At 44.4% G+C, this 17775-nt stretch overlaps 1 protein-coding gene and 1 long non-coding RNA gene across 3 annotated transcripts in view; both read left to right on the forward strand.

Annotated features, from left to right (window-relative positions):
- The first annotated feature begins 978 nt into the window (after positions 1-978).
- Positions 979-17775, forward strand: part of LOC142661277 (uncharacterized) — a 201637-nt gene continuing 184840 nt past the window's right edge. The window contains exons 1-2 of the long non-coding RNA XR_012850685.1: positions 979-1060; positions 2645-2790. This is a non-coding gene — a long non-coding RNA (uncharacterized LOC142661277). The remainder of the gene's footprint in view (positions 1061-2644; positions 2791-17775) is intronic.
- LOC142661273 (uncharacterized) lies at positions 4589-9589 on the forward strand. 2 transcript variants are annotated; one of them, XM_075838670.1, is made up of 3 exons: positions 4590-5608; positions 7970-8172; positions 8959-9589. In XM_075838670.1, the coding sequence occupies exons 1-3, from the start codon at positions 4930-4932 to the stop codon at positions 9061-9063; spliced, it is 987 nt and encodes a 328-aa protein (XP_075694785.1). In that variant the 5' UTR covers positions 4590-4929; the 3' UTR covers positions 9064-9589. The 2 variants fall into 2 exon arrangements, with proteins under 2 accessions (XP_075694784.1, XP_075694785.1); XM_075838669.1 differs by lacking the exon at positions 7970-8172 and having other exon boundaries at positions 4589-5608; positions 8959-9585.

The following is a 17775-nucleotide window of genomic DNA, read 5'->3' on the forward strand; positions in this document are numbered from 1 at the left end:
ATAATACGCCTCGTTTACGTCTGAAAATAGGTCGTGTGAACCCAGCCTTAGGCCTTGTTCACACAGTTTTTTTGCAGGCAGAAAAATATGCCTCAAAATTCCTTCAGGAATTTTTATGCAGATTTTGACGTGCCTGCAATTCGCAGCGTTTTCAGCCCGCGGCCATTGAGCGCCATGGGCAAAAAATACAGCGAAAAATGCTTTCTCTGCCACCCATTTATAGTTGGATTAAGACAAAAACTGCCTTTCATATGAATCATGACTCACTTATTTCCTGTTTCCGTAAATTACTATCAAAGCCATAATTATAATAAGAAAAGAGAGTTTCTTAAGAAAGTCGTTTGGAAATTAACACAACCAGGAACCGAGGAGGTTTCTGAAGCAAATACTACGCCGCACCACCACTTAGGCCTCGTTCACAGCTGCGTTGGAGGCTGCGCTATTGTTTCCAGTAAAACGATGGAAACAGCTGCGTCGTTTCAGACGTAAAAGCTCCTCCTCGCATTATGCGAGGCGTCTTCGACGCCCGTAATCTTGAGCTGCTCTTCATTGACTTCAATGAAGAACGGCTCAAATTACGTTGCAAAGAAGTGTCCTGCACTTCTTTGCTGAGGCAATTTACGCGTCGTCGTTTGACAGCTGTCAAACGACGACGCGTAAATGACAGGTCGTCGGCACAGTACGTCGGCAAACCCATTCAAATGAATGGGCAGATGTTTGCCGACGTATTGTAGCATAATACGCCTCGTTTACGTCTGAAAATAGGTCGTGTGAACCCAGTGGCGGATTATCATATGGGCGATTCGGGCGGCCGCCCGGGGCCCGAGGCTCCCAGGGGGCCCATGGCAGCCCGAACCGCACATCATCTTGCAAAGTTACTTATTCAGCGCGCTAGCGCTGCTAACTAACGAAGATGAGGGGAGGAGCAGGGAATTGGCCGGGAAAGGGGTAGGACACGCCTCCCTGACAAGTGCGGGCCGCCGCCATTGAGTAACAGAACAGCGAGGGACGGCTGTTCTGTTACTCCGAATCTGCAAGACGGTCGGTCACCGGCGCTGAGGTCAGTACAGCAGGCTTATCCTCCTTCCCAACTGGTTCCCGACCGCTGGCTGTATTTTTACGGCCAGCGGTCAGGGACGGGTCCTTAAAACCCGAGCCATAGACTTTCTACGGCTCGGGTTTTAACTTGCTGCCCGCGCGATCGGGTCTCCGGCTGTCAGTGACTGCCGGGGACCCTGAGGAAAAGACAGAAGCAGCTTTCGCTGCTTCTGTCTTCTCCGATGTCTTCTTACACAGCGTTCAATGAACGCTGTGTATAGGAATAGAGACAGCAGCAGCGGCGCTGTCTCTATTCCTCCCGGTGATCATGTGACTGTTCACATGATCGCCGGGTGCCGTTAGTGGCAGGCTGCTGCTGGGTCTAACTAGACCCAGCACAGCCCTATTAGTGACAATCGTCACTATGAGAGGGCTGATTTCCCCTGTAACTGGGGCTGCTGTGCAGCTCCAGTTACAGGGGAAAAACATGGTGTAAAAGAAAGAAAAAATATATATAAAGTTCCCCAAAGGTCTTTTTTGACCTTTGAGGAACAGACCACAGTAATAAAAAAATAGGAAAGTAAAGTGCAAAAAAAATGAAATAATAAATACACATAAAATACCCACCCCAATATAAACCGTCCGTCCCCCCCGCCAATCATTGTTGTAACGCAAGCGCTGACCCAATTACCCTAATATAGACATGTAATATATTAACATTTACGGTAAACAATGACGATTACAAATAAAAGGTCTATTTTAGGGTAAAACTATGTTATTACCCAAAAAAATAGCTGAAACGTAAAAAAGCTTATTTTTTTACTATTATTTTTAAACTTTATGAATAAAAATTCTAAAATAGCAAAAAAGGTGTGTATAAAAACACTAAAAAAAAAGAAACCTGCATTGTCTACGGAAAAAACGTCGCAAAAATCACGTCGTTTTTATTTCTTTTTTATAAAAATGTGTGTTTGGTGCAACTTTGTAATTACGTTTTATTAAAAAATATTTTCACTTTTTGAGATACAGCTGCTTTGTATCCTGTATCCATCAGGTCAGCAGGACTGACGGGATCAGTGAAACGGGCCCTGCGCTAAATTATAATCTTAGATGTGATAGATTTGAGGTGGATCCTGCGTGTCACTGATCCTGTCAGTCCTGCTGACCTGACGGATACAGGATACAAAGCAGCTGTATCTCAAAAAGTGAAAATATTTTTTAATAAAACGTAATTACAAAGTTGCACCAAACACACATTTTTATAAAAAATAAATAAAAACGACGTGATTTTTGCGACGTTTTTTCCGTAGACAATGCAGGGTTCGTTTTTTATCGTTTTTATACACACCTTTTTTGCTATTTTACAATTTTTATTCATAAAGTTTATCTATATGGGGCTGTGTGTAACGCTCTCTACGGGGAGGATGTGTGATATATAGAGGGGGCTGTGTATGGCGATATCTATGGGGGTGTGTAATATCTACAGGGGCTGTGTGTATGTGGTGTTTTACAGTGTGTGGTATTATATTCAGGCGCGCAGTGTTTGGTGCTATTATATTTAGGGGTACAGTATGTGGCACCATAATAACTTTATTTTCGTTTATAGGTGTGGAAATGTTGGAAAAGTGAGGAGACGTCTGAGTGGCAAATTCTGCAGAAATGAGTCATGGCCAGGAGAAGTCGTCATGAGCGCTGGACCGGATGGTGAAGAAAAGAGGAAAAAAACTACTAGAATCTGAGACGTCGTCACCTGTGAGTCACTAGATTTATAGAGAATCTGTCACCTCTCCTGACATGTTTATTATAGGAATCCTTGTATTTCACAAAAAGTCTTTCTGCAGTCCAGGACTGATAGACAATTCCCCTTGTCAGGAGGTTGTGTCCCTGCACAGTGTGATACTGTCAGTATGTAGGGACACAGCCCTGTGACAAGGGAAATCGTAACACTGTTAATGCTTGCCCAAAAAAGTAGTGTCAAAAATAGTTACGGCGCGGCAGGGCGGCGGTGAGGAAGGGGGGCCCAAGTTTGGTTAACAGCCCAGGGCCCATGGTCTACTTAATCCGCCACTGTGTGAACCCAGCCTTAGGCCTTGTTCACACAGTTTTTTTGCAGGCAGAAAAATATGCCTCAAAATTCCTTCAGGAATTTTTATGCAGATTTTGACGTGCCTGCAATTCGCAGCGTTTTCAGCCCGCGGCCATTGAGCGCCATGGGCAAAAAATACAGCGAAAAATGCTTTCTCTGCCACCCATTCATAGTTGGATTAAGACAAAAACTGCCTTTCATATGAATCATGACTCACTTATTTCCTGTTTCCGTAAATTACTATCAAAGCCATAATTATAATAAGAAAAGAGAGTTTCTTAAGAAAGTCGTTTGGAAATTAACACAACCAGGAACCGAGGAGGTTTCTGAAGCAAATACTACGCCGCACCACCACTTAGGCCTCGTTCACAGCTGCGTTGGAGGCTGCGCTATTGTTTCCAGTAAAACGATGGACACCATTATGGAAACCCGATGGAAACCCGATGGAACCCATTAAAGTCAATGGGTTCTGATAGGATGGAGTCTGTCATGCTACAGGGCTGGCGCTTCCGCTATTTTCATTGTTCTGTGCTCTGGTGGAGCACAACAATGAAAACACAGACGCAGGTATGAACGAGGCCTTACATGGCAGTTATTTATATACCTACAGACAAAAAAAAAACATAAGGGAAGAGAGTGATTTTGCTGGTTGCGGAAAAAATGCCAAAACTGTGTGGTGGCAATTCACGGAGATTGCGGCTCAGATTTAAACAGCGCCACCCTTATCCATAGGCTGTGTCTGGTATTGCAGCATTCAAGTGAATGGAGCTAAGCTGCCATATCAGACACAGCATCCTAAACAAATCCTAAACAACCCATTTAAGAAAAAGATGCCTTGTATAAAACCAGAAACATTGCATGTATATAACTATACAACTATGCCTCCCAAATAAATTATTATTTTTCCAAACATATATTTTGGTACACACACGGCTTGGTTTAATAATGTTAGGGAATATTTTTTTGTTATTTTTGCCTACCGGTGTCCTCAAGTTCAAATATTCACCTCAGAAATGACCAACCATTATGCATTGATCCTTTTTTTTTTTAATTCTTTATTTTCGTGGCCAGCAGCCACATATTTACAGAATACAAGATACATCAAGTACATATAGGAAAGTGTAACCTCTTACAGAAATAAAGATGTATGCCTTTGAACCTCATACTGCAAACCTCTCATGAGGTAACATTATATTACATCTCTAGATTATACTAATGAATTTCCCCAAGATGCACTAGAGAAACAGACCTAGGCAGAAAGTAAGGAGGGGGATAGAAGAGCGAGAAGTGGAGGGAGGAATGACCGCTCCCCCCGAAGGGACCCCCGCCACTCCCATCAGGATCCCACAAGCTATCCAATAGTGTCTACACTTCCAAGAATGTCAGGGGCCCCCCAGGCTATTGCCTGGGGGACACATGGTCGCACGGCCCCCCATAAGTTGTTAATAAAATATGTTTTTTTGCTTGGTATGTTTTTCTCTCCCCCTTTCCCTCTTTTCTCCATTTGTTATTTTATATTAGAATGGTACTTACCATCGTGGTGTCCCCCGGGTAAGCTGTGCTGGTGGCACGAGCCGGTTTCCAGATGTTTCTGTCTCTGGGCAGTTTGGAGTTGGTCCCAGCTGATTGGACCTAGGTCAGCTGTGCAATTGCATGAGCAGGTTCTGGCAGATTCTATCTCCAGGCAGTTTTGTGGAAGGCCAGCTGATTGGTCATTGATAAAATCCTAAAGGCGGGAAAATTGGACATAAAAGGAGCAGTTCATCGTGGTCAAGCAGCCAGTTTTTGAAGATTGGACCGTCGCTATGGATGTCCTGCTGATGGAGCTGATCAGAAGAGCGGAGTCGGAAGGAGGAGAAAACTGGCTGAGGCAATGCCTAGCAGCAGCGCCGTTGAGGGAAGTCGAGGGAAGAAGCGAACTTGCTGGGCTGGAAGACGACATAGAGGAAGCAGTGTCTCCTGCTGGGTCGTCGCTCGAGGTGCCGTCATCAGCTGCAGCCAAGAGGATGAAGTCTGCAGCAGAGTCATCACTGAGGGTGGAGCGCAGTTCCGGACGTTCGCTCCAGGTGCCGGAGCTTGAGAGGAGGCGGCCGACCGTGTCATCAAAGAAGGTGGCGCACAGTGCCGGAAGTGCGCAGCAAGTGCCGGCGCAATTGGCTAACCCGCTGGCCAGAAGTTTAGTCAGAGAACGGGAGACAACAGGTTGGTCGGGTACCCCCTCCTGCTCCAAGGATGGTGTGGAGGACACAGCGGAAGCGCCGGCCTCACTGGTTTTAGAGGCGGCGCAGGACTTTTCTTCAGAGCTGCAACCGAGGAAGAGGAGCCGGAAGACTAGGGTGGCTTATTCCCCACCCCCGCCAGTATCAAGGAGAAGAAGAGGTCCCAGGAGTCAACTTTCCTGTCAGCAAGTTTCCCCAGGATCTACAGGCACGCAGCAGGAGGTAGCAGAAGCGGTGCACGACCCAGGACAGGTGGAACAGAGTGGTGAGATGCCAGCTACCCCTTATCTGTCCCACCCCATCCCCCCTCCCCTCAATTCTAATGTAATGTTTGATATTTTAAAATTATTAGCTGATTTGGTCAGTGAGGCGGCTGTTCCTGCTAGTTCCCCCGCTGATGTATGGAAGCATAGTAGTCAGCATTTACAGAATGCTGGTTTTAGTAATATTCCTGTTTTAGAGAAAGGAATTGGTGTTTCGGAAACTTGTTGTAAGGAAGTGATGTCTTGCGATATTTCGCCATTAGGTTTTCATTTACAGCCAGCAATTAAGGAGCGTATTTGGAGGAACGAGTTTATAGATTTATTTTCTTTATTACCATCTGCGAAGGAGACTCTTGTCAAGCAGGATGGTAAGTCTGATAAAGATGAGGATAAAAAACGTTCTCCTCCTAAGTCTTTCTTTAACTGGCTACAGGCGTTCTGTATCTATGCTTCAGTTTTAGGGGAAAAGTCTTTCATTAATTCTAGTAATTTATTTCAGCATGTAGACATTATTCTTGAGGCTTACCGCCAGTTTGGTGGTTTAGCATGGTACAATTATGATGAAATGTTTCGCCAGAAGATGGCAGTGTACCCTTCATTAAAATGGGGCACTAAGGATGTTGGTTTGTGGCTTAGTTTAATGCTTCCACAAAGGTCAGTGCCCAAGCAGCAGCCTAGTTCTCAGAATACGTTGAGGAAAGGAGTTTGCTTTGCTTATAATGAAGCTCAGTGTAAATGGTTGAACAATTGTCGGTATAAACATGAATGTTCCTTTTGTGGGGGTTCGCACCCAATGTGTCGCTGTTTTAAAAGAGCAAACCAGTCTCAACCCCCTAGTTCCAAAGAACAGTTATCCAAAAGCATGGACGCCAGTGAAATTAATAAAAATGGCGCCTTGGCTAGAAATGTTCCCAGACAGGGAGAAAGCTAATTTAATTTTTAACGGTTTTAAGTTTGGTTTTGATATCCCTTCTTTCAAAGGATCTGGTTGTTGCTGGGTGGATAATTTGAAATCCATCCAGCAGCATAAGGATATTGTGCATCAGAAAATCCTGAAAGAGCTTGAAACTGGCAGGATCGCTGGTCCTTTTATACATCCGCCGTTTACAAACTTTAGACTTTCACCTTTAGGAATTGTCCCTAAGAAGGAATTGAATTCATTCCGTTTAATACATCACCTTTCTTACCCGTTTAAGGCTTCATTAAACGATGATGCTGACAAGTCTAAAGCGACAGTACACTATGCTTCGTTTGATCAGGCTGTCTCTTTATTGAGACAGTTTGGTCAAAATGCTTTTTTAGCAAAAGCTGATATCAAATCAGCTTTCCGTTTACTACCAGTTAACCCTGCAGGTTTCAACTCTCTAGGTTTTCAATTTGAAGGTGATTATTTTTATGACAAATGTTTACCAATGGGTTTTTCTTTATCTTGTTTCTATTTTGAGGCATTTTCATCCTTTTTACATTGGGTAGTGCAGAAGCAAATTCCGGATGGAGGTGTTCTGCACTATCTTGATGACTTTTTGTTTATAGGTGATGCTAGTTCTGAGTTATGTTATTCCTTATTGTTAAAATTTGTCGAGTTTATGAAATTTTTTGGTGTTCCGTTAGCTGAAGAGAAGACTGTGTTTCCATGTAGGTCATTAGAATTTTTAGGTATTAGAATAGATTCTGAGAGAATGGAATTTAGTTTACCAGAGGAAAAATTGTTAAAGTTAAGGGTTTCTTTAGTCAGTATGTTAGCTAGGAAGAAATGTTCATTACGTGATATGCAGTCACTGTTAGGGTTGTTGAGCTTTGCCTCTAGAGTTATTCCTATGGGAAGAGTTTTTTCAAAGCGACTGTATTTTTCAACAAGGGGTCTTAAGTCACCTAGGTCCCATATTAGGTTAACGGTTCAGCTAAAAGAAGATTTAGCTGTATGGCTAGAATTTTTATCTAAATTTAATGGACGCAGTTGCTGGCAGTTTAATTTTGAGGATTCTGACTCTTTGTCTTTATTTACGGATGCAGCCGGTAGTATGGGCTACGGGGCATTCTTTAATGGTCAATGGTCGGCTGAGTTATGGCCCAGTGCTTGGCGTGTAAGCAAAGTTACTTCAAATATTGTCTTATTGGAATTATTTCCGGTTTTGGTAGCCATAGTTGTATGGGGCCATTATTTTAAGAATAGGAGAATTTTGTTGTTTACGGATAACAAAGGTGTGGTCTTTGCAATTAACACATTATCTTCAAAATGTGAATTAGTAGTTAAGATATTAAGACATTTAACTTTATGTTGTCTGAAGTTGAACATCTGGTTGAAAGCTAGCTATATAGAAGGAAAAAAGAATGATATAGCAGATTCATTATCTCGTTGTCAGTGGCGGAGGTTCAGAACGATGGCACCAGAAGCGGAGCTTTGTGGAATTCCGTGTCCTCCTCATTTATGGAATCTGATTTGGGACTAATCTATGTTAATATTCAGAGATCCTTGGCTCCAAGAACATGGGCTGATTATTCAGCTGCTTGGAAGGAGTGGGTTAATTTCTGCGTTAATGAGAACTGTAATTTCTTTCATAATGAGGTAGGTCTAGTTTTAAAATTTGTATGTAGCCTGATTAGTAGGAGGCTGTCATTTGCCTCCATTTCTAAGTCTCTGGCAGGCATCTCTTTCTTTCTTAAATTAAACAGTTGTCCGGCTATTTCTTCGCTCTTCCCAGTTAAGCAGCTTTTGAAAGGTTACCATAGGTCAGCTCCGGTTGTGGAAAGACGAAGGCCTATTTCATTAGATTTGTTGTTAAAATTATTCAATGTGTTACATTTAGTTTGTTTTAGTAATTTTGAAGTGTGTTTGTTTAGAACAGCATTTGTGTTAATGTTCTTTGCAGCCTTGAGAATAAGCGAACTGGTGGCAGAGAGTAAAGTTTCAGTCCCGGGCCTTTCATTTCAGGATGTTAGTTGCAAAATTGACCATGTTTTGTTATTGTTAAAAAAAATCTAAGACAGATCAATTAGGAAAAGGTCGTTTGGTTAGAATTAATCAGTTTTCGGGTTCTGTTCTTTGCCCAGTTTCTAATGTTAAACATTGGTTGTCAATCAGGCCGAGTCTTGGGGTTGCTTTCCTGATTCATCAGAATGGGGATCAGCTGTCCAGATTTCAGTTTAACTCTGTTTTGAAGAAATGTTTGAAGTCCCTGAAGTTGGAGCATTTAAAAATATCCTCCCATTCGTTTAGAATAGGTGCAGCTACGGAAGCTGCACAGTTAGGAATTGATGAAGGGATTATAAAAAGAATTGGAAGGTGGGAGTCTAATAGATTTAAACTTTATGTTCGACCAGACTTGTTAGTAGTGTAATTATATATCCACAGGTAAGCGTTTGGTTGTTTGGATCCTTGGCCACTCTTTTATATTTTGGGCACAGAAGAGAGCCGCGAGAAGGTCCTATACAGAAAATTTGTCTATGGATCCGCTAGTTTTTTCGGTTTTTTGGCATGGGGTAAGGGGTTTGCAATGGAAAAACGTGTTTTCTTTAGTTAAATCACTGAGTTCTTATTGGCCGGATCCGAATTTAATTATCATCCATGCTGGAGGCAATGACCTAGGTAAAGGAAAGACTTTGGACTTACTTTGGGAAATGAGAAGGGATATAGCCTTGATAAAATGTCTTTTCCCTGACGCTACTATTTCCTTTTCAGAGATTATTCCAAGACTGCTATGGTCCTCTGGAAATTATAAGTTTTTGAATCGAATCCGTAAAAGGATTAATAGAGCCATGTCTAAATACATGTCGGTCCTCGGTGGTCTTTCTTATAGACACAGTGACCTTGAAGACCTCACAGACGGGCTGTTCAGAAATGATTGTATACATCTTTCTGATGTGGGTATCGACATTTTCAATTTGGGCCTGCAGAATTTAATTGAAGAATGGCTGCGGTGTTTTGGGGGGGCCATGTCTTGGTAATGTCATGGCTTGTGGGGTTTGTCACCCAGCTAATGCTGGGCGGACTTGGTTTTTATTGGTCAAAATATTTATATTTTATTATTTATTCGATTATTTATGGTTATTCTCTTCGAATTATTTTATCTTAGGTTACCCTTAATAAACACCGTGGCCATTTTTATCCAAAGAAACTGTTGTCATGTTTTATTTCATTTTGATTGAGTATTGTGGGGTTTGTGCTACCATGTCAGGGGCCCCCCAGGCTATTGCCTGGGGGACACATGGTCGCACGGCCCCCCATAAGTTGTTAATAAAATATGTTTTTTTGCTTGGTATGTTTTTCTCTCCCCCTTTCCCTCTTTTCTCCATTTGTTATTTTATATTAGAATGGTACTTACCATCGTGGTGTCCCCCGGGTAAGCTGTGCTGGTGGCACGAGCCGGTTTCCAGATGTTTCTGTCTCTGGGCAGTTTGGAGTTGGTCCCAGCTGATTGGACCTAGGTCAGCTGTGCAATTGCATGAGCAGGTTCTGGCAGATTCTATCTCCAGGCAGTTTTGTGGAAGGCCAGCTGATTGGTCATTGATAAAATCCTAAAGGCGGGAAAATTGGACATAAAAGGAGCAGTTCATCGTGGTCAAGCAGCCAGTTTTTGAAGATTGGACCGTCGCCCACCCTCCCGCCCTATTGTTCTTAAATTCCTTCACGTCACGTTGTTTGTTAGAGGGGTTTGTCACCCAGCTAATGCTGGGCGGACTTGGTTTTTATTGGTCAAAATATTTATATTTTATTATTTATTCGATTATTTATGGTTATTCTCTTCGAATTATTTTATCTTAGGTTACCCTTAATAAACACCGTGGCCATTTTTATCCAAAGAAACTGTTGTCATGTTTTATTTCATTTTGATTGAGTATTGTGGGGTTTGTGCTACCATGTCTGTGTAGGAATCAGTGTCCTGAAACACGATCCAAGGAGCCCACGTGCGGCAGAACCTAGCGTGAGTATCGTGAATGGAGGAAGTCAGGTCCTCCATATGCATAAGGTCATTGACCTTCGAACCCCAGAGGGACAATGTCGGAGGAGAGGATTTCTTCCAGCGTAAGGGAATACAGTGTCTTGCAGCCATCACTAGTAAGTGTAGCAGAGAGCGTTTATAGGTGTTAGCCGGAATGTCACAGTGATGGAGGAGGAAGAAGGCCGCATCCATGTTACAGGTGGTGTCAGTTACTTTGAAGATCACCCTCTTAACTCCCTCCCAGAATTCTGATAGAAGTGTGCAAGACCAGAAAGTGTGAAGAAGGGTACCATTGTCCATACCGCACCTCCAACAAAGAGGCGAGACGGTAGGGAAAATGCGATGGAGACGGACCGGAGTTCTATACCATCGTGAAAGCAGTTTGAAGCTAGCTTCCTGATATCGTGAGCTAATTGAAGTTTTGTGTGCTAGGGAGAGAATTTGGGCACTCTGACATGTGGTAAGTGTGATCCCCAGATCAACCTCCCATTCAGAAATGTATCCAGGCGTCAGTAAGTCCGGCGGGTTTAGAAGAAGACGGTAAATCGTGGATAGAGTATGGCGAGCCGTATCTTTGCCGACACATATCGATTCCAGCTGGGATCTAGGGGCATGGAATAGAGCCGGGGAAGGCAATGAGGAGCAGAAGTGGCGGAGTTGAAATATACGCCAGTAACCCAAGGGAGGGAGGTCAGGCATCCGTGTCAGCTCCGCGAGAGAGAGCCACTCTGAGTTTTTCAGGAAGTGTTCTGCCCTAAATACCCCTGCCGACGACCTGGACTTGAACACCGGATCAGTCATCCCAGAAAAGAAGGAGGGATTTCCCAGGATCGGAGTCATGGGAGAGTAAAGAGGGAGAAGATTCGATCGAACTGTAGGGAGAGCACAACAACGGAGCGTAGGGCCGATCGTGGGGTGATGGAGAAGAGTTGTGAGAAGTCCCCGTTTCATCCACGGAATCGTCTCTAAAGGAGTCTCCGAAAAGCCTTGCTCCAGACCTTAAAGGGGGCATGCTTGCACCAGTCCACCACTCGAGACAGATGGGCTGAGATGTAGTACGAGCGGATGTCGGGAAGTGCCAATCCCCCCGTCTCCTGGGAACGGCACAGGAGCGCACGACTGAGACGTGGATGTTTACCATTCCACACAAATGACTTTTGAATGGTGTTAATCACTTTGAAAAATGAAGGGGGGATTGCTATCGGAAGGGCTTGGAAGAGGTAAAGTAGTCGGGGTAGAACATTCATCTTAAAAATCGTGCAGCGGCCCATCCACGTAAATGTGCCTCCCGACCATCTGGCACAATCTGCTTTCACTTCAGTGAGGAACCCAGGGAAGTTTAAGTTATAGAGCTCCTTCAGGTCCGCCGGGATACGCACGCCCAGGTATTTAAGGGCCACCGGGTTCCATTTGAAACTGAAAGATTGCTCTAGTGTAGACAACAGGGCGGGGGGAAGGGAGACATTCATGGCCTCGGATTTGGAAAAATTTATTTTAAAATTAGAAAGGCTGGAAAAGCGACTAAACTCCTGCATCAGATTCGGGAGGGAGACAGAAGGGTTAGTAAGAAAGAATAACAGGTCGTCTGCGTATGCTGCTACTTTGGAGACCCGGGATCCCTCTCCTATTCCCGTAATGTCCTGATTCGCACGAACATGTCTTAAGAATGGTTCCAGAGTAAGGATAAAAATCAAAGGGGACAAGGGGCAGCCCTGGCGGGTCCCATTATGGATTGCAAAATCATCTGACAGAATACCATTCACACGAACCCTAGCGGAAGGACAAGAGTATAATGACATTATCCAACCCATCATTTGAGGACCCAGTCCGAGTCGGAGAAGTGTTTCCTCCATGTACGTCCAGTTAACTCTGTCAAATGCTTTTTCAGCATCCGTGGACAGAAGCATAAGTGGTATACGGGACATTTTGGACTTGTGTATGAGATTGATCGCTTTTGTAGTGTTGTCCCGGGCCTCTCGTCCTAACATGAACCCCGCCTGGTCAAGATGGATTACCTCACCAAGCAAGGGGGCCAACCGCATTGCCAAAATCTTGGCAAAGAGTTTAATATCTGCGTTAAGCAGTGAGATTGGCCTGTAGCTGGAGCACTGCGAGGGGTCTTTCCCCGGTTTGGGAATCACTGCTATATGGGCCCTGAGTGCATCTGGAGGGACGCGTGTGGAGGATGATATAGAATTCCAGGATGACAATAGATGCGGACCAAGGCAGGAGATACATTTTTTATCGTAAGGAAGCGTGAAACCATCAGGCCCCGGGGCCTTACCAGCAGCGGAATTTTTAAGCGCATCAGTTAGTTCGATCATGGTAATCGGTTCTTCCAAGGCAGAGAGAACCTCCACTGCCAAGGGCGGCAATCCCGAGTCCGAAATATAAGATTGGATACGTGCTCGGAAATCGTTTGACACCGTGGCCGGGTTGGTGGAATCGGTGTTGTAAAGAGAGGCATAGAAATCGCGGAACTGTGCAGCTATGTCCAGGGGCAGGTTGGCTCGAGTGTTGGGGGAGGATGCAATAAAGGGAACATAAGTGCGTGCTTGTTGAGTTCGCAGAGCTCTAGCAAGCGACCTGCTGCATTTGTTACCATACTCGTAAAAATGGCGCTTACATTTAGAGAGAGTGGCTTTCGCTTTAGATAGTAATATGGTACGTAATTCATCCCGTTTCTGAATTAACTCGTTTCGACATTCTACCTCATGGGAACGTTTGTGCGTAATTTCTAGGGCCTTAATTTCCGCCAGTAGCCGAACTATATTCCCGGCGCGTTCTTTTTTCAAGCGGGCTCCGTGCTTGATAAGAGTGCCTCGAACTACACATTTATGTGCCTCCCATAGCACCCTTGGGTTCGTGTCGGCGGATGTGTTTGTGATAAAGTAGTCCTCAAGCGTACGCTGTACATCCGATGAGACAAGAGAGTCATTAAGAAGCAAAGGATTAAGTTTCCATTGAGATTGGAATATTAACGGAGTTTGCAAAGATAGGGATACCGTGACAAGGGCATGGTCTGAGAAGGAGATAGAGTCAATGTCGGCCGCCTGTAATGTTGGAAGAGCGCGATGTTTGATAAATATCAGATCGAGTCTAGAATAAATGTCGTGTACAGAGGAGTAAAAGGAAAAGTCCCTGTCTGCTGGATGTAAAAGACGCCACGTATCTACAAAGTTATGGTCGTGGAGGGCCCGTTTAATGCGACGTAGTTGGGAGTGGGGGATTGACGATGAACCCGATGAAACATCCATGGTCGGTTCCAATGCCACATTGAAGTCGCCTCCTAGAACAATGGTACCCTCTCCAAACTCCTCCAGTGTATCTAAAAAACCGATCAGTGCTGACCCCTGGCCCACATTAGGCAAGTAGAAAGAAGCGAAGGTATAGATCTGCGAGTCAATGCTACCCTTGACCAAAAGCATTCGTCCCATCCCATCACTGCGAGAGTCCAGAAATTCCCATGGAATAGAGCGGGAAAGAAGGATACTTGTCCCCCTGGATTTCGGGTCGGGAGAAAAACTATGATAAGCGTATGGAAACCATAGGTTGGATAACTTAAAGGGTTTCTGTTCACTCAAGTGCGTTTCCTGAAGAAAAGCAACGTGTAATTGTCTGCCTTTCAGCATGTTAAGCAGGATGGATCGCTTCCCAGGACTATGTAAGCCCTTGACATTCAATGAGCCTAACCGTAGATCTGTCTGGGAGTGACGGGACATATTCCCGACGGGAGTAGGTATAAGATGAAAGGGAAGGAAGTGAGAGGTAGAAGTGGGAGATCAGGTATAAGAAAAAGAAAATATACAGAAAAGGCGGCCCAAAGGCTAATTCTCACGGAGACCTGTGAAGAAAAAGTTTGCAACAAATGGAAACACGGAAAACCAAAGAGAAGCGGGGGGGAGCCCCGTGCAGTGAGCAGCACTTCAAATGAAAAATACAACTTTCGTCCAGTGTCCACCATGGGGTGGGCAAAGGAGGCAAGGACAACTTATATAACCAGGCCTGAACCATCAAGGCCCGTCAAACATTACTATCCCTTTTCCTGAGAGCTATAAGAGCGGGACATGGAGGGACACCAGGGCAAAGTTATTGGGAGGGAACGCGCTCAGGATATCAACCAAGCTGTTTTGGAACGCCAGCAGACCCCGAGTGGAATTGCAATGCCTCATCACTGCCTCCTGCCAACCGATACAACAACCCTGCCCGGGTATTCTACAATGTGCAATTACCCGCCAAGACACCTGTAGAGAATAAAAGGGGGGGGGGGGGGAGAGGAGGGATGGAAGGGAGGAAGGAGAGTGAGAGGTAGGTATGAAGGGAGAGCAGACAGAAGTATCTAATACCCGCCAGAAGATGATCAGGGGATATCATGGTACATATAATTGGTCAATTGCAAACATCGTGTTACAATCCCTAAAAAATGCATTGATCCTTTATAAAGATTTGGAGCCATGTTCTTTACATACAATGGGACGATTTATGAAAACTGGTGCATAAGAAAAAAGGGAAGTTGCCTATAATGACCAGATTACTTCTTATATTTTCACAATGGCCACTTAAAAATGAGAGCTGGAATCTGATTGGTTGCTATGGGCAACTGATCCACTTGTCCTTTGCACCAGCTTTGACAAATCTCCCCCGTTGAGTAGTATTCAGTGGTCTAGTCCGATAGTGCTGGAACAGTCTGTCCATGGCAGGGTTCTCCTCCTGGAATCTGCATGTAGAAGTATGAATCTAGGCGAAATAGATAGAGAAATATACAGCTCTCATACAGACCATTATTGCTGCAGTGTGAATGAAGGCTTGTGGCAAATATGCGTAAAATCCGTAACACGCAGATTTTTACACAAATTACTGGCGGAATTCAGCCTTTACATTGCAAAAGGTGAAATCTGCGACGGAATACAACAGCGTCCCCTCAATGCACACCGGAAATATCTGCTACGTGTTTTTGAAAACTCCATTTTCCATGTAATGTAATCTACTTTGTTGAGAATATTTGGTGCAGAATCCAAAGCATAAGGGTATGTTCACACAGGTGGGATACGCTGCAGGGAATTCCAGCTGATACTTGCTGACGTTGCCATAGCAGCGTGTCCCTCTGTTCTCCATGCAGCCCATGTGACTCTGTGATTGGCTGCAGCAGTCACATGGGATGAACAACCAGGGGAGAACAACCAGGGGAATAACGAGTTGCCTCTATGACGACGCCCAGGGGGTAAGTATGGACTTTATTGACATTTAAACAAAACGTTTTTTGGGTTTGAACATCTAAGCTGAGTTCACACGGGGTGGATACGTTGCATAAGAGCACGCAGCATTTCTGCCCCGTGCGCCGCAGGAAATTCCGGTGCATTGTGGTGCAGTTTTTCTCCAGGAGCGTCCGCTGCGGAAAACTGCAGCAGGCCAGCCTCCTGGGATGACGTTTCATCCCAGGAGACCGCAGCAGACTGTGATTGGCTGCAGAGGCAGTCACATGAGATGACGCGTCATCCCAGGAGGCCGACCCTCTGACGCCATCCAGGCCCGCCTCCTGGGATGATGTTTCAGCCCATGTGACCGCCGCTACCGCCTGTGATTGGCTGCAGCGGTCACATGGGATGAAACGTCATACCAGGAGACCGGCCTAGAGGAAGAAACAGTGCCCTGGGTAAGTATAAGATTTTTTTTTTTCTGAGATGTGCTGCAAACCCGCTGCAAAAAACGCAGCAACTGCTATTTGTTGCGTGTTTTATCTCCCCATTGAATTCAATGGAGAAAACCCACAATAATTAAGCAGCATTTACGCAAATACAATTGACACGCTGCAGAATAAGATTTCGCACCGCAGGTCAATTTATGAGCGTTTTTCCGCAGCGTGTGGATGAGATTTTTTTTATCTTATCCACTTTGCTGCTACTGTATTTTCTGCAAATTTTCCGCAACAAATTCCGTTGCGGAAAATCCGCAGTATTTACGCATCATGTCATGTTAGGATTTTCTGCAACGGATTCCGCGGCCCCCGTAGCAGCCATAGCGGTAGCTACGCCACAGCACTGCCCCTTACAAGTCAATGAGGCTATTCACACATTGTGTTTTTTCAGTTTTTGCGGACCAAACGTACCCATTGAAGTCTATGGGTGTGTGGGGAAAAAAAAACCACAACAAACAGTGCTATGCGTTTTTCACTGATGAGTAACAAAAAAAATAAAAAGTTAAAACCAGGAAGTGTTTGCAGAAGATAAGAACAGAAAACTCAAGGAACCCACACAGATGTATGAGAAATGCTACGTTTTTTTCCAGACGCAAATTGGACATGCTCGTGTGAATAGGCCTTAGCGCCAGGATCTTATATTTCTTGCCAAAAATTGCATAGGATTCCATCCGAGTACAGCAGGGAAGCATTGACTGCATCGCTCACATAACCCAGTGTATTCCCATAGGCACAAATGAAATTTTGTTTGTTGGCCCCAATCTTAGGGCTTATGCACATGAACATATATTTAGAGCTAAGGACAGTCAGATCATATTCTGTGGAATGAGGCAATCCTTTCCCATAACCTTCTTTGCAAGAGCCTTTCCTGATCTACCTGATGGGATTAGATCTCATTTTTGGGTTTGAGTACATACATCATGCATGGAGTCTTACTCAGAGATTGGGTCTGGCATACCCAAAAGAAGGAATAGCACATGTACCAATTATATGAAAATCATGTATCATCACTTCTACTCAAGCGGAGCTGTGACGAGATCTGGAATGTTACATATGGATCATATTAGGGACTCCAGATCAAATCTTGGATTTGAGGTATTGGCCGGAACTGGTTTAGTCAGCACCCACCTACTGAGGAGAGAACTTTATACGTCATGTCAGACACATGCATGGAATGGTTAACCATAAACTAGATCTGATCATCTTTCCAACTACTCAGAAAGACAGATCGCTCATCACTTGATTCAGCCACGCATGGGAGTTCAAAGTAAAGCATGACCATATGTTCTTAGTAAACACCCTGAGCCTATGAGTGAGCATTAGGCCGATGATTTGGTTACAGGAAGGAGCACTTACATGTGACAAACCCAACGTGGTTGTCATGATCATTATGAAAGTAAGCCTTGTCCAAAAGGATTTATTAAAGATTGACACCACACCCCTGATAACACAGACATACATAGAAGAACAAATATTAGCGGGCCAGATCCTAGTTCTGGTTCACACCAAGAAACACAAGGTCAAAGCATAGGAG

This window comes from Rhinoderma darwinii, chromosome 9 (assembly GCF_050947455.1).
Source record: "Rhinoderma darwinii isolate aRhiDar2 chromosome 9, aRhiDar2.hap1, whole genome shotgun sequence".
In the NCBI taxonomy this organism is placed as follows: Eukaryota; Metazoa; Chordata; class Amphibia; order Anura; family Rhinodermatidae; genus Rhinoderma; species Rhinoderma darwinii.

Bases quoted from the DNA above. Each gene is read 5' to 3' on its own strand.
- LOC142661273 (XM_075838669.1), top strand. From the start codon at position 4,930: ATGGATGTCCTGCTGATGGAGCTGATCAGAAGAGCGGAGTCGGAAGGA. The intron at 5,609-8,958 runs GTGAGATGCCAG...ATATATCCACAG, and splicing joins AGGACAGGTGGAACAGAGTG to GTAAGCGTTTGGTTGTTTGG.